Raw genomic sequence first — 23,175 nt, 5'->3', positions numbered from 1 at the left:
TTAGGGCTTTGACTTCTGCAGGAAATTAATAATAATACAAATATGCAATAAAATGCAAAGCAGACGGGTTTGAATTATTAAGTGGTCCATAATAAAAAATAAAAAAAAATAGTTCCATTTCATTCTGAGGCAATGCTAGTTTACTTTAAGCGAGATTTATTAACAATTTTGACATTTCTAAATACCAGGTAATACATTTTACAATATTGCATTAAACACAGTCTAAGGGCTATGCTGCAGATTGATTAGGGTAAAATCCTTCACAAATATTTCAAATAAGCAAAAAGGGACAAAACCATATATAGAAAAAGACAGAGACACACGAATTCAAAGAGCCAGTAAAAGGTGAAATATGTGTAGTTGTGGAATGCGAGAAGGAGGGTGCAGTCGCACGACACATTTTAGTGAGTCAAAACCAGATGCCTTTTACATGATTTCATATAGCTTCATGTGTCTGTAGCAAGTATTTTTAGTGGGCTTATCTGTTTCAAACTGCCCATATAGAGAAGTGAAATATAATAGCATGATGTTGGTGTTTGCAAAATAAGACTGGAAAGGACATGTTTGTGGGCAAGGCAGAAAGGATAAGATGAATGGTTGAGTTGGCCATAAATCTGCCCCCAGCCAATCTAATTGGCCATAACCATATATCACTCCACACCACTCCGTCACTACTAACCATGAACCTGTGCCTTGCCGTCACTAGCGCTATATAAATAACCTGCTGCACAGTCCCCAAAGGATTGTTTCAAAAGTACACATAGGTTTAAACAGTAGCAAACTGCATAATGTGGTATTATACTAAATACTACATTGTAAATACAGCTGAATTACCAATTATTACATTGGTATCAAACATTTGAATATATGTAATGATATACTATATATATATTTTTTTTTTTTTTTTTTTTTTAAGTGCCAGGAAACAAGGGCAGTTGGCAAAATGCATTATAGCTGATCTATGACAGAACCATCCTTCTGATGCACATACACTGCCTGGCCAAAAAAAAGTCATACACCCTAATATTTTGTTGGACTGCCTTGCATTGTTTCGATAAACTTCTGCAATGTCACAAGATTTATTTCTATCCACTGTTGCATTATTTTTTCCCCAAGATCTTGTATTGATGACGGGAGAGTCTGACCACAAAGCCTCCAGCACATCCCAAAGATTCTCAGTGGGGTTAAGGTCTGGACTCTGGTGACTAGTCCATGTGTGAAAATGATGTCTCAAGCTCCCTGACCACTCTTTCACAATTTGAGCCTGATGAATCCTGGCATTGTCATCAGGGAATATGCTGTGCCATCAGGGAAGAAAAAATCCATTGATGGAATAACCTGGTTGGACAGTTCTTAACCCAATTTTAGTAGTTTTAGTAGTTTCTGCAATCCCCTTCATGTTGTCTCTGCTTGATGCATGCCAATAATTTGACCCTTCTCAAACAGACTAACATTTTTTCCACGACCACGGGATATGTCTTTCGACATGGTTGTTTAAGAAATGAGAAGCTACTCTTGCATCAGTTGAGGTTAAATAACTTGTTGCCAGCTGAAAGATAATCACCCATGCAGTAATTATCCAATAGGAGGCTGGTATCTATTTGCTTAGTTAAATCCAGGTGGCGACTTTTTTTTGACTAGGCAGTGCCAGGCTGCAGAGACACTGGGGTCTTCATGGCTTCCCAGCACTTACAATGAAATAAGGGCCTTCCATGGTGATCCCATAAAATCTTAAAATAATAATGACACATACAGTTAAGGCTGATTAGCCCCTTTTCATACACTAAAGTAAAAAAAAAAGCGATTAAATGTGAAAATAAATACATGTTCATATTGGGTTTATAATGAACAACACACTGATCATGGATATAGAATATCCTATCTTTACATAAATCAAGAATCTACTGCGTTTGTGAGATATATTCCTGCACCGAGACAGTTTGTGTTAGTTTGTTTCTGAGAAGAGGGAGTGATTCATTAAGAACACTGTCTCTGTTTTGTCGTTGGACTAGAGCATGTAACAGTGAAAAAAATCCCAATTCTGTATCTTTCTTCCCTGTGACCTCGCATACAAATCCCACAGTAAACAGCAAATCAAACCCTTCATCTTTTGTGATTCACACAAATTCAGCGCTAACCACCTGCATCCATGCCTCAAATGATGTCTGAGATTAAACCTGGAAACAAGGTGGGTCTAGAGCTAATCAAAAAGCCAATAGCCTGGCTGGGAAAAGAAATGAGGAGGTTGCATGCCGGGGCAACAGTGCCAATTGCTCCTGTGAGGAATGTATGCGTGTCAGGTGTGGGGGTTGCGGTGCAGGGACACGCCTCATGTGGATACCCACGGCTGTGCGGCTGCGATGACACTGAAATCTCTTGGAGTTAAGTGACAGCTGCAAAGGATCAAGAGGCCACGGAGTCAGAAATTAAATCCCAGGGCCAGAGAGCAGGGAAGAGCAGTACTGGCAAGGGAAGCTTGAAAAATAGGGGTTATGTTGGAGTGACGAGGGCTTCAATTCATGTCTTGGCTACACTACAGTACCCACTACCTAGCAGTATATGTAGTAAAAAGAGAGAAAATGTATCAGTTAAAGGACCAGTGTAGAATTTAGGGGAAGTTTTGCTGAAATGCAATACAGTATTCATAATTATGTTTTCTTTAGTGTATACTCACCCGTAATACACCTGTATATTTGTTAGCTTAAAACAAGCTCCATATCTATAGAGGTAGTTTGTCCTCTTCCACAAGGCCTGTTACACCATCTTATTTCTAGAGTAGCCCAAGGAGAGACAAACAAAAGACTGAATCCAAAGAGGACCTTTCACATTTTAGGCAGCCACCACAGACTATGCTTGGAAAGTGGTGGGTGAGGAAGGGGTAAACGGTTGGTCGCAATGTGCAACCTCACCACTAGATGGAACTAAATCATACGCAGGGATCCTTTAATGTATTTGTAATAAAACACATCTTGAAACCATCAAATTCCTTTTCTTTATTTTTATATAAGCAAAAATTGTCTCACATTAAAACTAATTTAACATTAAATTCTGAATGTGTAGCTGAAACAGCATAGAAGACAAGATATACACCAAATGTGATTTCTGCACTGGAAACCCTAACCACAGCATGGCTGGAGTGTGTATGCTGAACTAGCCCTCAGTCTTGGTACAGTCATATGGTTTCCACCACTGTGCAAACTGTAGGACTTTTTTCCTCTGGTCTGGAAAATTTTCTCTAATCAGTTTTCTCCATCGCCGAGGCTCCAAATCCATCATGCCTCCAACCACCTCCTGCGAAGGAGAAGAGAGGTTGTTGTATATTATAGACATATTGCTGTAAAATTAACCAGAATGTTCTGGTTCCTTCAAACATTTGATAACTTCATATCAAGAATAGCTTATGCAGTTCAGGAAGAGTAAAGATGTATAACTAAATTCATACATACACGTCATTATTTCATCCTTAGGAGCTCAATTGTATTTCCTCAGCTGTGACAATAGTGTTGTTGCTACAGTAGAAAACTACTTTATCAGTAAACATGTCCTTCTGTAGTCCCTGTTGTGTCTGCACTGACTCAGTCTGATAAATCTGATAAAGTAATGTGAAAATCAAGCTTAGAGTCGAGCTGAAGCTACAAGCCAAGGCATAAAAGGGAGCATAAAAGGGAATAAAGATGCATGAGGTATCATACACTCACTGACCTTCCCAAAGTAATGAGGAAACTTTTGTTCATTTTCAATGACATGAGCAAACCCTCCCTGGAGTCCGAAGTCTACAGCAAAGTAGGGCAAACCTCGAGGAACCTTGGAAGACAACACAATAAAAAATTATGAGTAAACAAGAATCAACAAAAAATCTGAAAGGTTGAAGAAAGATTAAATTAAATGACAGAAAACATACAGCTTGACGGATGTCTTTCGAAGAGAGGTCAACGACCTTTTTGTTCATCGCCCATTCCTCATCACACTCCATGATAGCTTTCTGTCAACACACACAAACAGCTGTATTACTAGAGGTTATTTACATGATGTTATATGTCTACACCATTCTAAACAATATGTCTTGGCTGCATAAGAACCAGAATGACAAGAGGCAGTAAACACATACCTTGAAGTATATGGGAGCCATATCGCCCAGTTCTCTGGGTAGAGGGATACACTCTAGGACCATGTGGTGGCTTCTGCGTGGGTTCATGTGCGTTTCCATGAACACACAGTCCATATCCTGGGACTCAAACATGCGCACCAAGGTACGTCGGAACAGCTGAGGACAGCAAAGCAGCACAGAAGTGAGCTCAATTCAATTTTAAAGCAGCATTTGGTTCTGATTAAGTCTATAACTTCTAAACCAACAGTCACAGAAGCCATCAGTTTATCCCGGATTAACAGAAAGTGGAGCTCAGATGGGCTAACCTGTATTTCTGACCAGACATCCTCATCCAATCCAGTGGCAGAGCAGTGATGCTGGAGAGGACAGATGAGACAGTGGCCCTCTGTCATTGATACTCCGGCAGGCAGGCTCAGGTACACCTAGGGACAAGACAGCAAATGCATAAACAATACAAATACATTTAGGAATGAATAGCTTAATCTTTACGTTTATATTGTTCAGTCCAAAACCTAAAGTTATTTCAGAGCTGTAATATTTAATTAATCTATGTGTTGACCAAAAAATTTAAAATTACATATCAATAATATATTATTTTTTTTAAATAATCTTTAATATTTCCCTGATTTCTTATTTTTCTATGAACACTTACTTTCCTATTTATCAGTTAATAGAGAAAATAAACTGCATCTGTTCTACTCTAAACATGTAAACAAAAGATGAATAAATAATTAAAATAAGTTGCAGTAGGCCTCCTTCAGCAAGAGAAATCAAAATAAACATGCTTGAGAGAATAAACAATTGATAACTTGACTGTTGACTCAGTCACTTATTCAGTTAAGTCACTATTTCCTCAAAACAGCTAGATTAACAATCCCTTACCTTGCTCCCTATTGCCACAATGAGATGCTTCTGGAGCTCGTTGCTGCTGAAGCAGTGATGGCATTTGTCCATGGAGGCAGCCAGCCTCCTACTCTCCCCGATGGCTCTGTTCCTCATCCTCTCCTCCTCCCTCCCCTCGCCCTCTCGCTGTGCTGCACTCGACACAAACATGTCATCCAGCGTGTAGTTGTCGCCGTCCGTCTTCCCCATCATCTGGGGAGTCAAGTGGAGCAGTGGAGATGGGGACACCAGGGACATTGGAGGAGATCGGGAGTGGATGTGACACAAGAAACAGAAGGGCAAGAAATGGTGAGCAGTGTTGTACTAATGTGATGCTTTTTATCTATCAAACTAAAAATGAGGAGGGAAGTATAAATAATTCCCCTATTATGCTTAAGTAAACTCAGTGTGTGCCCTATTTAAGCAAGTTATAGACATATTTCATTTATAAAGAGACAAATGTTTTCGCTCCTCATTTCAAGCTTAAAACAAACTAGATGAAACACGGGTACTGGAAAAAAAGCAATTTACCATTGCTACTTGTTCTTAAAAACTGACTGGTAGCTTCGCTTAATGGTGTATCTAGGTGTTGACCGTGTGTGTGTGAGTTTGTCTATATTGTCTAAAGTGCCCTGTATGCAAGTTGGTCAGCGTGCTTACAGTATGAGGCAGGACACAGAGTATTAACTCTGGCGTTTCTACGTCTGAGTCCTGTCACCATGGCGACACGGCAACAGTTTGGAATCTGTGTGTATGTGAGAGAGCAAGAGGCAAGCATGGCTGAAATGTGTGTGCATGACTCGCTGTGTAGGAGTGAGTGTGAGTGAAAATTGGATTAGTTTAGTGACAGTGTGGGAGGGAGTGTGTGTGTGTGTGTGTGTGTGTGTGTGTGTGTGTGTGTGGGTGTGTGCGTGCGTGTGTGTGTGGGGGGGTGCGTGTGTGTAGGAGTGAGTATGTGCATGCAAGTGTGTGCAGTGGCACATACTGCATTTGGTCAAGAGAGATATTTTTTCTACTCTTACACACATGCTGCCACACGTCCTCGCTCGTAGACTAATTATTTGGTAGTAATACATCAAGCAGTCAGCCCTCATTCTCATGGCTCATGTTTTTTTGTTTATAAAGGTCATAGTAATAAATTGATACGTGATCCAATTTGAGTCATACATTGTGAATTTAGCAAAGGAGTAATATATCTGAGACACTACATCTGGCAATGGAAAAAAAAACATAATTCTCCAGAACATGCTAACCAATCAGAGCCTTGATATAGTTTATGTGTAAGTGTCCTCTTTTAAACAGAAACATGCATGTTTTTGTTTAACAAGTCAGAAGTTTCTAGATGCATGTGTTTTTCTAAACACCTTTTCTAAACGTTTCCTCACTGAGAGACCATTAGATGCAAACAAAGCTGCAGTTTTCTTTTTCTGGACACATATTCATTATTGTTGATTGACAATAATTAGAGTCCATCAGAATAAATGGAGTAGCACACTGGTAAATGTGCGCTGACTTGTGTGATATGCTGTTTTTTGTCCCAAATCTGGATCCAATTACTTTTTTTTCAGTGTGTGTCTTGTTTGGCCCTACAGGTAATGAATTCTAACTGCAGCCTTGGCTCCACTGTGTGCAAGGGAAGCACCAGGAAATTTCTCATTACAATTGGGATGGGAGACATATATGAATGGAACCAATATTACGATGAGAGCAAGGTTGCTGTGAAAGATGGGAAAGTAGTAGAGAAGTAAAGCTATCATTGCGCTATCATTGTGTTCATTATTAAGGATAAACTGAGAAACAGAAGATTAAGAAGAGTCAAAGTAGAGAAAAGGCAGAGGGCAAACACCATATATCCCAATGCAATGTTAGAGGGTAGAGTGGAAGAATGTACATAGTACAGAATGTAACATTCAAGTTGAAAAGAAGAGAGCTTAAATATCTCTACTGAAGGACGATTGGCAAGACAGGCCAGGCAGTGTATATTGACATAGACTCTCTGACATGCTTCAAATTCAGACTGGTCTACACATCTTTTTAAAATAGCTTATTCCATTTAACCCGCTCATTTCTAGGTACTTAAATCTGCTTTTATAATATTGCATTGTATGTTTTATTCTAATGATGTTTCATGTATTGTTGTTTTATTATTGTTATAGTTTTATTATTATCATTATGTATGATTCCAGTATAAAACACGCCATCTTCACTAAGGACAGATGTATGGACAACCCAAAAACATAATGCAGAGTTGACATGACCATTGGTGTTGCAGAGTTTCATTAAATGATCAAAGACCCAAACTGAGTACTTGCAGGAGTTTGTTGTACTTATTAAAGGTTATTTATCTCAGGTGAAAAGAGTGGTTAAATCTTGTGGCACTCTGTTCAGCAGCTGATCAACTGTTCTTTTCCTTGTTGAACAGATACACAGACAGATGAGCAACCGTGAGCAACATGACACCATCATCTTTTAGTTTTTGTAACTGTAACTGTCAGAACCTGCTGAGGTCTTGGCGAGGACTTGACATTCTGTCGGAAAAGAGAGTTTGAGGAACAACAGAGAGTTGAAGAAGGAAGATTAATAAAACAGAGAAAAAAGATGAAAAAATAAATAATTGATGGATAATTATAGGAGGTGGAAAAATACAGGGAGGGCCTAAGAGGGAAGTTTAGTGTAATGTAGACTTCATAAAATACAGCTTTCGCTCACTTGCAGATCATCAAGCTATAGCTGTGATTAGATGTGGTATTTATAGAAGCCCTACCATGGTAACTGTAGATATATTTTTCGTGTCACTCTTAGTAGGTGCTGAACTAGTGCGTGTAATTTTATATGCATGCATGTGTAGTTAATGTATGAGAGAAGGTGAGTGACTGAGCTGTGTGAGTGAGCAAGGTAAAGTGAGAATGAGTGAGGGCAGTGAAAGTCGGGAGAGAAAGGGAAAAACATGGCAACTCCTCCTTCCCTCTCTCCCTCCCTCTCTCTCTCCCTCCCTCTCTCTCTCCCTCCCTCTCTCTCTCTCTCCCTCCCTCTCTCCTTCCCTCCCTCTCGATGTTTACTCCACTTGGAGCAAATATGTGCAGAAAGAATTTATCCATTGTAACCGGAAAGAAACGTTCGAATCAAGCATTTATGTGGTTATTAGGTGCTAATATTTTCCTATTCCACTGATTATTTAAAATTCCTTCGAATCGCACTAGATCAGGCCAGTCCGTGCAGACAGAGGTGGTTACAGTAACCATTTTTATTCTGATTATTAGTGGAATACTAAAACACAATATATCTGTTTGATTAGATAGTAATTGTGTCTGGTTAGAGTTGTTCTTGCAGAGGCATGACAGACTACACATTCATCCCGTTGCATGTTGACTGTTTTTTGCAACAGGAAGAATGTCAATATCAAGGATCAATAAACTGTTTGTGCGGTATGTGCTTGGATGAACTGTCTTGTCATTCATCCTCTATTCATTAACAGCAGTAATCCAATACTCCATGGCTGAACTCCTGCAACTACGTATCCACGCCTCTGCTCGTACTACAACTCTCCTGTCAAATTAATATCCACCATGGGTCCCATCAGTGTTCCTATGTTGATGAGTCCAAACCAGTAAAATCTTTCTGGTCCTCAACTCAGTTCTCCTCAAGAAAAGCTGGTTGGGAGGTTGACCAGTGTATTGGCCAGCCTAACCAGGTCAGCTAATGAAAATGTCAAACACAACAATGCGAACATCAACTTCGGTCTATGATAATCTACCATGAGAAATGAAACGTCTCTCCTGTGTCTGTACCAGTGTTTCCTTCATTTGAAACCAACAGACACAACTAACAGGACCTACTCCCAGTATAGTTGCTGGTGTCTATCGTCTGCCTAAGCCAAACAATGACTTCATAAACAAATTTGCATTTGCACATTTCCCACACATTTAAGTTCTCTTTTCCTCAACATAATATTAGTGGGGGATTTTAATATACAATACCACTAATATACTCACCAGGTACTTTACATCTTGTTTGGACTGCAGCAATGCATAGATTTCCCCACTTACTCCAAGGGTCACACATTAGACTTGATTTGCCGTCCTGCCCTCACCCCACACGATTTCATACCAGTTGATCTTCCTAATTCTGACCATGTGCTAATACTCTTCAATATCAAGTTAACCTTATCCCAAACTAAACTGTCACACCTAGTCTTGTTTGGTAATACAAGAAACTTCAACTGAGAACTTATTCACAACTGACGATCTAGTATCTCACTACTACGACCATCTTCACTGCCATTTAAATACTCATACTCTACTAAAAGTCTGGACTACCTTCTTCACTCACTCATCACCATGGTACAAGCCTGAGCTTTGTCAACTCAAGACTAAATGTTGTCAACTTGAATATCTTCACTCAAGAACTGGACTTGTATGGACTTTTTACGTGTATAAAAAGGCACACTCTCTGGAAACACAGAGCCCAATTCTCAGGATTTTACATCCACCAGAAACTCTTTCACCTCACCTCTACTCAACTGCTCCTCACAACATTTCCATGACTTTCTTTAAAAGCAAAATTGACACTATTCACCAGCAAATTAACTCCTCATCCCGCCCACCTTTCTCTACTCCACCCCACCCCACCCTCTTTTCTGTTATCTAGTTCTTATCTCCCAACTGCTGCTGAAGTGTCTTAGATTGTTCATAAGTTCAAACCATCAACCTGTTAGTTAGATCCTCTCCCAGCCCATCGGGCAAAAGCCTGCCTCTCTTCTCTGTCCTCTCTAATAACCAACATTACACATTCCTCCCTGATGTATGGCCATGCTCCATCATCTCTCAAAACTGCTCCTATACTTAAAAAAAATAGGTTCTAAACCCAATAACGTAAATAGCTTCCATCTCAAAAAAATGTTACAACTCAGATCTACGACTACTTAACAACTTCCAACTTGTTTGAAGAATTAACCTAAGTGCAGCCTTTCACACCATCTCCTACAACATCATCCTTGAATGGCTTGCCTCCATTGGTATCACTGGCACCTGTCACAACTGGTTTACATCATATCTCTCCCACCGCATAGAGCATGACCAGCTTAAACACTTCAGATCTCAACCATCACCAGAGGAGTCCACAAGGGCTCCATCCTGGATCCACTACTGCTCATCATTTACCTTCTTCCTCTTGACAATATATTCCGTAACTATAACTTAACATATTTTTACTCCTACGCAGATGACACCCAGCTCTACTTGTCTACAAAGCTGACCTCCACTTTTCCACCCCCTGCCCTTTCTGTCTGTTTAACCAAGATTAAATCCTGGCTCTCCTGCAGCTTCTCACAAATGAACAGCAGTAAAACAGAAGTCCTCCTTGTAAGAGTTTCTAACTGAACATCAATAACTCCACTGTACTTCCCACCCCTCAGGTTAAGAGTCTGGGTGTGATCCTCAACAGCACTTTATCACTAGAAGCCTACATCAAGAACGTCACTCTGCCCGCTTACTTCCACTTGCGCAACCAACCATCAATCAACTTCGCCCATCTCTAACATGAAACACCATCGCAATCTTGTCCACACCCTCATCACATCACACATCGACTACTGCACCTCTGTTCTTTTTGGTTTACCCTCCAAATGTCTCCATAAACTTCAACTGGTCCAAAACACTGTTCCTCGTATCGTCACTCGAACTCCCTCCATGGACCACACAATCACAGTTCTTCAGAAGCTCCACTGGTTTCCAATAAAATCCCATATTGAGGACAAGATCCTGTCACTTACCTTCAAGGCCCTTCATAACAAAGCTCTATTACATCTGTCTGAACTGTCCAAATGTCTGTCCAATTATGCACACTCCCCCGTACTCTCAAATTCCCATGGTAAATGGTAAATGGTAAAAATTTTATATAGCGCTTATCCAGCTATTGGTACTCAAAGCGCTTTACAGTCATAGACACATCTACCCATTCGCTCACACAAGCACACACACATTCACGCACCAGTGCCACGCACTGGGAGCAACTGGGGGTTCAGTGTCTTGCTCAAGGACACTTTGGCATGTGGTACATTCCGGGGATCGAACCGCTAACCCTCTGGTTCGTGGACAACCCGCTCTACCTACTGAGCCACAGCCGCCCCATGGGCCACCCAACTTATTGCACCACCTGTCCAACTGTCCACGATGGGTTTCAGAGCATTCAGTCACTTAGCTAAACACCTTTAGAACACTCTCCAACCAGACATTTCAAATATAGACTCTCAGACAAGCTTCAAAACTCAAAAAAGACTCAAAACCATATTTTTAAAATGGTCTTGTACGTTATATTCTTATGTTTTATGCATTGCTGCTTTATGTAAGGGGATCTTGAGTGCTTTGAAAGGTGCTCACAAATAAAATGTATTGTTGTTATTGCAAATGTGTGGCCTCAGCAGGAAATACTACAATGTACAAGGTAAAAGGGTCAACTGTTGGCCATTATGAGGTTGATATTGTGTAGTCCAATCAAGCAAGAACCTCTGGGACTCAAAATTGTTCCTCAAATGTGCCCTTTTGACATGTTTACTGATGGTTTCTACAAATGTGGTTTCTATAGCCAATTTGAACAGCCAAATGAATGACAAATTTACCGCAACTGTTTAAATAATGTTAAGGCTTGGTATGAGTCTAACCCTGGCTACAAAAAACAATTTAATATAGTTGGCACTTGCCTATAGCCTATAGCAGTGGCAGCAATAGATAAAAATGTTCCCACTTATTCTGCACCATAAAATTACTTTCTGTTGAAAATAGACCAACAAGTTCAATGCCTTCTTATTTTATGTACGTTCCACTAAAAAATCCAAACAGCGATGTTTAGCGTGGCTGTAAAACGTTTTCTTACCTTGCCAGCCATGCGAGAGTAAAGAGCATTCTGATCCTGGGCAGAGCTCATTTTCTCCCTTCTCACCATCTCCTGCAGACCAACATTATCATCATCCTGGAAGTAGCGCACACGCTCTTTGTCAACATGGGTAGGAATCTAATAGGAGAGAGCAAGAGAGCAGATGGAGAGCAGAAAAAAAAGGAAAATGTTAAAATGTAATCAAACCACATTTAAAATCCTACATTTGAAATCCAACCCAAAGGAAGGAAGATGAAAAGATAGTGGAGAAAAGAAATGAGGAGAGAAATGATGACAGAGATGTGCAGGAAACAGACATCTGGGAAACAAGACAGACAGTAAAGGAGACTGGGTCACTTAATAAAGCTGTAATAGCAATAAACAACACATGTCTGAACACAAATGGAGTCCCTGGTCTCAGCACATACTTTGACATATATCAAATAAAGAGTAACATGTATCAGGACACAAATCCTTATTGGCTCCAACTTTTCATCCACTGTAATTGCAACAGTGTGCAGAATCTTCTCTGTTATTCACCTTAGACATATCATTCTGATGCACAGGTTTAGTAGTTTAATTCTTTCCCTGCTACCTTGTAATTTGATTGCCTACTTTCTAGCAACCCATCATCCCTCTCTTTTTACCAGTTTCTTCTTCCGTCGTCCTCCATGAGGCTCCTGAGGTCCAGAGGGGCCCTGGACTGGCCAAGCCCGACCTGACTGATCCGTTCTGAACAGCAGCACTTCTTGGTCTCCGCTGGCGTGACCAGCGACCTGCAAAACCAAAACACAGCCTGGTCAATTTTTTTAAGAAAGTATTTTTTGATGCACAGTAAATGTTGCTGAAATAAACAGTAGTCTGTAGCTGAACCAGAAATGCTTCATTTACCGATGAATTTGCACACAATGAGAATAAAAGGTCTGAGTTCCATCCATACTGGAATGTAAAACCTACCTGAAAAATGAAAGCTATGATTTGCCACTTTTGTGTAGTATCCATTACTTTGTCTCAAACTGAAGCCTAAAGAACTAAAATGTGTAACTGTCAAAATAAATTATCAAACTTGCCCTTCTTATTTCTGTATTTCAAGAAATGCAACTGCCCAGTGTCCACTAAAGGAAATTTTAACAATAAACATTGTGATGTTTTTCGACCTGAGACAGAGGAAGTAGCTGAATTTTAACTTGTATTGCATGAAAACTCAGACCTGATTAAAACATATCTTACATAAACAACCCAATTGCCTTGATTCATTCAGCAAAAATGAATAGTTTTCGGCCGGGTTTAAGCTTTCATAATACTTCAAAATTCAAACATTAATTCCAATTACTCCGTTTGTAAAGTAAAAATCACTTTTAGATGAAAACCGTTCACTGTGCAGGTGTGTTTGAAGAGTAGAAGAGAGCACTTGCATATGACAGATTATTGCGTTTAGTCTTTTTAGGTGAAGTTTGAGTAAATGACAATTGTCAGTTTTGGAGAAAAAAAAACATTTCGTCTTCATTCATCTTCTGTAACCGCTTGTTCCTGTGAAGCTTATCCAGCTGTAATTGGGCGAGAGGCAGGATATACCCTGGACAGGTCGCCAGTCTATCACAGGGCTAACACAGAGAGACAGACAACCATTCACACTCACATGCACACCTATGGCCAATTTAGAATCACCAATTAACCTAATGAGCATGTCTTTGGACAGTGGGAGGAAGCCAGAGTACCTGGAGAGAACCCACGCAGACACAGGGAGAACATGCAAACTCCACACAGAAAGGCCCAGTCGGCCCATGGATTTGAACCCAGGACCTTCTTGTTGTGAGGCATCAGTGCTAACCACCTCGTCAGTGTGCCGCCCCAAATCTCGTCTTCTAAAGCTTATTTCTAATAAAACTACTGCCTCAGTGCCAATTTAGCACTTAACTCAGCTCCATGTTTTTCAAAGATCGAAGAGTTTGCTTGTCACGCAGAACTAAGTATTCCAAGTTTTATTTCTGAAAAATGTAAACAATTTATCTCCCAACTGGCAATTTATCTCAATATTTCAACTAGTGCTAACTTAAACTTTACTTCACTATGACAGGAAATGTTAGTCAGTTATATTACACTGAAAAAGAACCTAACAAGCAGACACGGAAAAGAAACAAGATGCGAGTAGCAGAGAATGGGAGACAATCCCAGAAAATTTTAATTGGACTGTAAGAAAAAATGTCAACACGCTTGAGCCTTACAAACTACACACACACCGTAGAAAATGCTGTATATGAGCCAGACAGACAATAAAAGTCAAAACATTGAACAGTGAAGGGAAGCTAAAAGTCTTCCATACCCAGACAAAGTGTGAGGATCTCAAATGAGTGCAAATCAACAGAACTCTGTCTACCTCTCAGCTGATAAGTGCACTAAAACTGAAGAATGACTACATGTTCCCTGAAACCTCACTAAGTATTTCCCCCTCGTCTTTTCATTTAGACAGGGAAGACCTTCTGTGGGAACAAATCTGGTCTTACTTGCAAATAAGGATCTGCAAGGAAATAATCACAGACTGCTTTTAGGGCGTTTGCAATGTTCTGTCTACTCGTGTTGGAAATGCGCAACCATTTAGTTGGTCATATAAGTGTGTGTGTGCGTGTGTGTGTGTGAAGCCAAAAAAGGCATTAGTTATGCCAGTAAGAGAAGATAAAGCAGTGCCGAGATGTCAGGGCACAGCCTTTGCGCTCTGTGAATAGTTGGTGCTATCAGACATGATGGCTCAGGTACTCAGTCTCCCTCTCAATCTGTCTTTTCTGCTGCCGGCGTTTCAGACACACACACACACACACACACCCATACACACACACACACACATCAAGACAAGGGCACCCTCTCCCTGACCTCTGCTTGGAGACTGTCGTCAACCTGGTATAAGACATTTGTTTCTCAATCAAGTCTGCTGCAGCGCTGAACAGGAACAGCTTTCGCACAGACAGCAAGATATAAGAGCCAAACAGCAAAGAGATTTCAAACAAATTCATTTTAGAAGTAGTGAGACGCAACAGCATATATGTGAGGTGCTTTTCTTGCCTGCATGTTGAGATATGCACATAGCGTATGTGTGTGTGAAGCTTTAAGACCATGAGTGTTTGGATCATTTAGACTATGGGAGATGACAAGAAGAAGCCAGATGATAAATCTAACACAGGTTTGTGTTCGTGTGTTCTTGTTTTTAATCAAGTGAACGTCGGAGGAGATAAAATAGTTTTTGTGGAATCGAATACACATACAGTGGGGAAAATAAGTTTCCCCCCTTATAAAGAATGGAGAGTGAATAAATCTGTAATTTTCATCATATGTACACTACAACTGTGAGAGACAGAATCTAAAAAAAAATCCAGAAAATCACATTGTATGATTTTTAAATAATTAATTTGCATTTTATTGCATGAAATAAGTATTTCAGGTGTCTTTTATACAGGTAAGGAGTTCAAACTGGTGCAATTAATACAGGTAATGAGTGGAGGATAGGAGGGCTTCTTAAAGACTAACTAACAGGTCTCTGAGAGCCAGAATCCTTGCTGGTTGGTAGGTGATCAAATACTTATTCCATGCAAAAAAAATACAAATTAATTATTTAAAATCCTATCATTTTTTTTAGATTCTGTCTCTCACAGTTGAAGTGTACCTATGATGAAAATTACAGATCTCTCCATTCTTTGTAAGTGAGGAAACTTGCAAAATCGGCAGTGTATCAAATACTTATTTTCCCCACTGTACGATATTTGTTATACTGAGATGTGTATATTAGCATTTTGTCTGCTTTCCTGAATACTAATTTGATTAGTCAGACAAAGGCTTTTCTCCAAACTGATCACTCTGATTAGAGATTCCAGCTTAACTCTTAACATAAACACATAGACAATGTATAAAATGATCCAATAGGATACTGTAATTGCATTTACATGTCCCAGGACGTCACAGCATATGCCGTTGTGGAGCGTCCGATATGACATAACAGAAGACGTTTTTTCCCAACTTTATTGAAAACACTGATTTCATTAGAAGATGAGCAAGGTGGTATGAGATAGACACATGCTTTCCCAAACTCCGAAAAACTCATTGCGTCTCCTGTTGTGTGTGATGTGTGCTTCATGCGGGGAAAACAGAGACAGAAAGAATATATTTGTATTCATTCATATACTTCTACAGACCTGGTTTGATTGAGCCGTTTCTTGTATCTTCCTTCTGGCAGCATGGATCTCCTTGGCTTTATGAGCAGCCTCCAGCTGTGATTTCAGCTTGTCAATCATGGCCTGAAACACATACACAAACAGATTTGAAATACAGAAAAATGTACGCACAGTTCAGATTTGTTGACAAAATCTGTCAGCATAAACAATCAATGTTGCCGTGTACCATTTTTTTTGGAACATAAAATGTATTTCAAAATTCACTGCCTGACCAAAAAAAAAAAGTCGCCACCAAAAAAAAATATTCTAATATTTCGTTGGGCCACCTTTAGCTTTGATTACAGCACGCATTCACTGTGGCATTATTTCGATAAGCTTCTGCAATGTCACATGATTTATTTCCATCCAGTGTTGCATTCAAAAAATCCTTTGATGGAATAACCTGGTAATTCAGTATCACGATCTATCAGGATTTTTTCCCGGCCACATTTCATCCTCGAAGACGATGGTTCCCCACTATCCTTCCAGTTTTTAATAATGCGTTGGATAATTCTTAACCCAATTTTAGTAGTTTCTGTAATCTCCTTATATGTTTTCTCTGCTTGATGCATGCCAATGATTTGACCCTTCTCAAACAGACTAACGTCTTTTCCACGACCACAGGATGTGTCTTTTGACATGGTTGTTTAAGAAATGAGAAGCTACTCATTGCATCAGTTAGGGTTAAATAACTTGTTGCCATCTGAAAGATAATCACCCATGCAATAATTATCCAATAGGAGGCTCGTACCTATTTGTTTAATTAAATCCAGGTGGCGACTTTTTTTTTGTGTATATTGACACATCTATTTAAAATGAGAAACTGTAGTAGATGAATGCTTTAGAGGTATCTTAGGCTTGTTCGAGTTTAAAATAATTGGACTGTAAAATGCATTTAAACGCGTGCGTACACACACACAGCAAAGAGGTTTGGGAATATTGCTTTGATTACTTTGTCATGTAGGGAGATCCATGATGCCAGGTTGCTAGAACTTAGCATTATAGCTGTGAGTGTAGCAACAGACGGATCTGACACTCTATAAGAGATCCCAGTGGCACTCTTACACTGATACATGAAGACAGGCAGAGGAGGAGATGAGTGCACCGATCGATGAATGCTATAAATGAATGGATCCCTTGGTGTGCTGTTAAATACATGCTATGAAATGAGATGAGGCAAATTTGCTGAGGAAAGACAAATCAATTGCAGCTGTAATCGTTTAAATGTATTCTTTTTATTTAATCAAGATCTTGTTTCTATCCTGTCAATAACATGATACAATCACACTGTAAAAATATATTAAAGTGACCAAAAAAAACAAAATTAATAAAAGTGCCCCTCCCTGTCCCTCCCTCAATGACAGGTAAGTACCCAACTGTTAATGGAAATTAGCCACACCGGTTTCTGGTTGTTTACACAACGAGCAAGTGTCAGTAGGAGTTTCCTATTTAAACCTCAAAGCTACTCAGATGAGTGGTGAAATGTCTTCTTAAAAAAAAAAATAAATAAAAAAAACTCTACAAGTCCAGTTGCCTTTTTTAAACCTTTTTTTTTGGGGGGGGGGGGGGGTATACCTGTTTTGGCATTTATGCTCTGAAAGGGTTGGGACTGTATTACATTCAAAGACTAGATAGTAGCAATTCTTATGGTTTGTAGTCTTCATATTACTAAACTGCTCTTTTCCCCTCTCTATTTTGCTGTCTCTACCTGGGGGTTTTAGACTGGGTTCTGTAAAGTGTCTTGAGAAGATTTGTATTATTATCGATGCTATATAAATACAATTGAATTGAACTGGACTGGACTGGACTGGACTGAATTAAGTAAGTCAGTCCTAAAGGTGTTTTTTCAATCCAGTTTAGCCCATACAGATTCAAAGGGCACGTCTGATATATTCTGAGTGTCCCAATCTGGAAAATGATGAGAGCCAGAGAGAATCATTCCGCTCCTTGTATTAAATATTTGAAAAGGATGAGTCCTCTTACAACTTGGGTCATCTCATATTCCTTCCAGTAAAGTACTTTCCAAACAGTAATAAATAAATGTCTCACCGTGTTGCCCATGAGCTCTGCCTTTATCATCTTGGATCCCAGTTTGTTCATCTCTTCTTCTGACAGCAATGGGACCTCCTCCTCCTCCTCCTCTTCTTCACTTTCAGTCTCAGCCCTAGGCAAACATAAACAGAATTTGAAGGTCACACCAAAACAGTAAAAGAGAGGGAAAAGAAAGACAACAGCAAGCAAGATGTATCCAACCTATGATGTATCAAATTCACAAAGATTCATGAAGATTTCTCCCACAACCTGATTTAAAATCTCAATTATTCAGCTCTAATAACAGTCCTAAATCTTCTACTGGGAAACCTATTTGTAAACTTTTTAATTTAACCAGTTGTTTGCTTCTGAGCTCTCTCATAGTGTTTATCTGTTATGATTCATTTGAGTCTCTGTGGACCCCTGAGATCATTACAGCCTTGCCTGGGAGGATCGGAACTGCAGCCTGGGAAGCAGCGTTCTAGGCTATTACACTTTTCATAGCGCCATTTCATTCAGCTGTAGACTCATTTCAAGCTGCAGGGGTTCTGGGTGCCAGTTTACCCAAACAACTTAGCCTAATGAGGCACAACACGGAACAAGTAAGAGGGTTTTACAAAGCAGTGATGCTCTGACATCTGGCCTACAACAGAGCTACATGACGTATGAAAACATGCACACTTGTAATTAATCATTATTGCTGTTTTCAGCCAGCTGCTTTTGTTTCTTTGCATTTTGCCATTTTTTCTTACTTTTAGCATAATTAAAAAAATGTTCATTATAAAAAAAAAAAATCGGAGCTGACTGGCAATTTGGGGATAAAATGAAACTGTGTAGATAAAACACAAAGGGTTATGAATTCATGCTCGACCTGTCTTGAGACAGACGGATGACTCTCAAGATCTATCTATCTCTATTTCATCTAAAGATGATAAATGAGAATGTGTGCATTATAGGCTCAGATATCTAAGGGAGGTTTCATAGCATTAAAGAGACTAATGTTCAAAATGAGATAAGAGCTGACAAATCGAGTAAATATGCCAAAAACACGGCCAAGTTTTTTGCGAAGGATTATTGTGAGAATGTCTCTGATAAGGTTTTTATATGGATAAAGACATTAGGAAGACATTACATTGACAATGACTTTTTCTTTTACTGTATGGTGCTGTGTGTGTGGATCCAAATAGAAATTAAACCAATATGTCAATATCTACATAAGCTGCATAATACCAACAACTCATGACCTTTGTACACTGACTGACTTCCTTTCAAGGACCCAGATTTCAAATAAAAAAGATGAGACTACATCTGTTATTAATGCCAATTACGCCACACCCTTACTGGAACCGTGGAATGATAGATAAATATACTCCCTTTCCCTCAGATAAACTAAAAGTTTATTGGGCTATGTGTGTGCGTGTGTGTGTGTATATATATATATATATATATATATATATACAGTACAATTCCTTTAAAGTACTGAATCACCACAATAAATGATAAAACTAAGGGCACATACAGTGCATTCGGAAAGTATTCACAGTGCTTCACTTTTTCCACATTTTGTTATTACAGCCTTATTCCAAAATAGATTAAATTCATTTTGTTCCACAAAATTCTACACACAACACCCCATAATGATGATGTGAAAAGGCTTTTTGAGATTTGCAAATTTACTAAAAATAAAAAACTAAGAAATCAAATGTACTTAAGTATTCACAGCCTTTGCTCAATACTTTGTTAATGCACCTTTGGCAGCAATTACAGTCTTAAGTCTTTTTGAATATGATGCCACAAGCTTGTTACACCTATCTTTGGGCAGTTTTGCCCATTCTTCTTTGCAGCACCTCTCAAGCTCCATCAGGTTGGATGGCAGGGTTCCTGCAGGTTTGAGCAAGTGAAATTTAAGACTTTTTAAGACCTTTTTAAGACCATTATAGGTTAAATTTAAGACCTACTCGAAGTACAAAAAATAAGGAAAATCAGAGACCCAGAATTACTTTCAAAATAACAAAATGTATTGTCATTCAACTATCAACTATCCTCTAGCATTGAGACATGTCCCAACTTCCTCCATCCGATGTGCCATGCATAGATTTGTAATGCATTTCAATGGAATTAAACGGCTTTGAAACACATCGCTGTAGACCGTGTTATCTATTTATTGTGTTTTATCTTGTAAAGCACTTTGGAAACCTTGTGTTTGTTAAAATTGTGCTATATAAATAAAGTGGATTGGATTGGATTGGATATAGAGTTCCGGGCGTCACGTGACTTTTTGTTTTTGTTGACATCGCCATATTGGCAGGAAAACTGGAAAAAAAATTAATAGAGCCAGGGGTGATTTCAGGCCGTCAGAATTTACTGCGCACTTTAAACAGATTATATATCACAGACCCTTATCATGCCTCAGGTGTGCTATTTTCGAGCATTGAAACAGCCGGGGGGGGGGGGGGGGTCCCCACACGTCACGTCACTTTATGATGATGAGGCAGCAGAATCGGTAGAGTCTGCAGTTCGCCTCATAAGGATTGTTCAGCGCGTTTCAGCCAAGCAACGAAATCATTTCGTTCAAGCTGTTAACAGCCAGTTTTACATGGAGCATTACCAGTTTACGCCACACGGCGGCGCCTCCTTTGTTTTCATCGCTTAGTTCAGCAGGTGTCACTCTTGAATCCGTCTTTTTTTTTTTTTTTTTGACTTCCTCCATCTCGGTAATGTGGACGCTGGTGAAGGCTACAAGCCACGAACGTTTCATTATCTGTTATTATAGTGTTATGTAATATGCCGTGAGACCTGGCTTTATATGGTTCTGTTTAATAAATGTATTGTGCTGAAATCCCTCCACTTCGTCTCCTGCCTGCTACTTCATGTTGAAGCATACTACTAGCAAACGTGGCTAAGCTTCTCTCCAACTCCACGTTACAAAGCCAGCAATCATTAAACTTACATTTTGCCCATTTCCCAAGTTGACAACGAGGTTCATGTGACAGAAGAAGTCTCGAATCCAAAAGGCATAAATCCATATCGCTAACAAACATTACGTGACGATAAAATCTCCCCGCTTCGCCTGTGCCGTACGACCAGACCATACCCGGTGCAGCAACACATTACAAACCGGGCTGAACACCGGATTCCACTTCCAGGTCTCATTTGTAGTTTAATTTCAGCGTACTGCTAATAGTTATATTTAATAAAGAACTACACAGAACACACGGAACTAACTGTGAATGCCACCGACGCATTGAACACAATGCGAATGAAGCGGTAAATGGACGTAAGGATTTAAGACTTGACGAAATGTAATTTAAGACCTACAATGCAAAATATGCTCGTATTTAAGACTTTTTAAGGTCTTAAATTGGCATTATCAAATTTAAGACTTTTTAAGACTTTTTAAGACTCCGCGTGAACACTGGGATGGGACGCGTAACCATTTTCAGATCTCTCCAGACATGTTCAATCGGATTCAAGTCTGGGCTCTGTCTATGCCACTAAAGGACATTCACAGAGTTGTCCTGAAGTCACTCCTTTGATATCTTGGCTGTGTGCTTAGGGTCGTTGTCCTGCTGAAAGATGAACCGTCGCCCCAATCTGAGGTCAAGAGCGCTCTGGATCAGGTTTTCATCCAGGTTTTCATCTCAGTACATTGCTGCATTTATCTTTCCGTCTATCCTAACAAGTCTCCCAGTTCCTGTCGCTGAAAAACATCCCCACAGCATGATGCTGCCACCACCATGCTTCACTGTATGGATGGTATTGGCCTGGTAATGAGCGGTGCCTGGTTTCCCTCCAAACATGACACCACATCCTGTGTCATCAGATTCTTTTGTTTAAAATGTCCACCAAAATGCAACTAGAATATAAAAATGAAAAGGCTTCATACCTTGATGGCTCAGCAGCTTGAGGAGCAGTTACAGTTTTCTCAACATCCCTCTTGTTTTCCTCCTGTGGCTTTTCAAAGCTGTCAGATTCACAGGTAGGATTGTCGCTCTTCTTCCAGGAAGGAACGCTGCTGTTATGTGGGCCAAAGTCCTCATCATCAGAGCTGGGTTTCAGGAATCCAGCAGATGGCCGTGCTGGAGGAGGACGACGTCCTGAAGCTGCACAGAAAACAAATCATAAAGCATATTCACTGTTACATACATCCACACTGATTCATTTTATTCTTAAAACACATAACTTTTGATACATTTCTGTGCATACCCAGTGTACATAACCATTTTTAGTGGTGCTAGCACAAAGATCTTTTCTGAGCCAATGTTAAATAAACAAAGACCGTTTGTTTTTGTTTTTAAAAACTGATTAATGTGAATGTAGCCTTAGGTTACGATATCATACCATACCAATATGTACCTTTCTTCTTGCTCTTTTACAAAGGTTTCAGGAAAAAACCCACATAAACCGACTTTATGCAGCTAAATAAGATCAAAATGATATTATTAAGCCACTAAACTGGAAAATGTCTTGGCGTGAACCCACCTTCACCGCTGTCATCATCTTCCAAGGGCTTGAGGAAACGACCTTTTAGTGACCCAAGTGAGAGGGAATGTTGATTCCAACTTTGCCCAAATGGTGATGAAGATGATGATGATGCACTGGACCCATCTTTTTCTCTCTTTTTGATCCTATCTTCATCGATATACCCTATCTCTCTGTCCCTATCTCCGGCACTACCTCTTTGTCGATCCCTGTTTCTGTCCCTTTCTCGATCCCTGTTTCTGTCCCTTTCTCTTTCTCTATCCCTCTCCTTCTCTCGATACCTGTCTCTCTCATAATCTCCTCCTCGATACCTTTCCCTCTCCCTCTCCCTTTCCCCTCCTCTTCCACCATGGTATCTTCCTCTCTCTCTGGGTGATGAGTCTCTTTCATTTTTTTTGCATCGGTCTCTGTCTTCTCCATCTTCCTCTTTCCTCCATCGCTCCTTGGTCAGTTCCTCTCCTTTCCTCCATCCACCTCTTGCGGCAGTCTCTTCTTCTCCTCTCCTCTGACCATACATGGCTTTCTCAGCATCAGCAAGTCTCTGCTGAAACTCTTCCATTGACTATGAAAGGATAAAAAGGTTTCACATTTGCTGAAAATGTC

General features: G+C 39.8%; 1 protein-coding gene across 1 annotated transcript in view; it reads right to left on the bottom strand.

The window, feature by feature from the left end:
• Window positions 1-2,988: 2,988 nt before the first annotated feature.
• cwf19l2 (CWF19 like cell cycle control factor 2) overlaps window positions 2,989-23,175 on the bottom strand; it is a 28,329-nt gene continuing 8,142 nt past the window's right edge. The window contains exons 8-19 of the mRNA XM_084559004.1: window positions 22,573-23,134; window positions 21,977-22,193; window positions 18,109-18,223; window positions 16,042-16,143; window positions 12,508-12,636; window positions 11,861-11,998; window positions 4,991-5,203; window positions 4,414-4,530; window positions 4,109-4,264; window positions 3,902-3,982; window positions 3,703-3,804; window positions 2,989-3,291 (exon numbers count right to left, since the gene is read on the bottom strand). Coding sequence (XP_084415130.1) covers window positions 3,151-3,291; window positions 3,703-3,804; window positions 3,902-3,982; window positions 4,109-4,264; window positions 4,414-4,530; window positions 4,991-5,203; window positions 11,861-11,998; window positions 12,508-12,636; window positions 16,042-16,143; window positions 18,109-18,223; window positions 21,977-22,193; window positions 22,573-23,134 — 2,073 coding nt within the window. The 3' untranslated portion in view covers window positions 2,989-3,150. The remainder of the gene's footprint in view (window positions 3,292-3,702; window positions 3,805-3,901; window positions 3,983-4,108; window positions 4,265-4,413; window positions 4,531-4,990; window positions 5,204-11,860; window positions 11,999-12,507; window positions 12,637-16,041; window positions 16,144-18,108; window positions 18,224-21,976; window positions 22,194-22,572; window positions 23,135-23,175) is intronic.

Source organism: Chelon labrosus, assembly GCF_963514085.1.
Source record: "Chelon labrosus genome assembly, chromosome: 13".
In the NCBI taxonomy this organism is placed as follows: Eukaryota; Metazoa; Chordata; class Actinopteri; order Mugiliformes; family Mugilidae; genus Chelon; species Chelon labrosus.
This window is presented reverse-complemented; position numbering and strand designations above follow the sequence as displayed.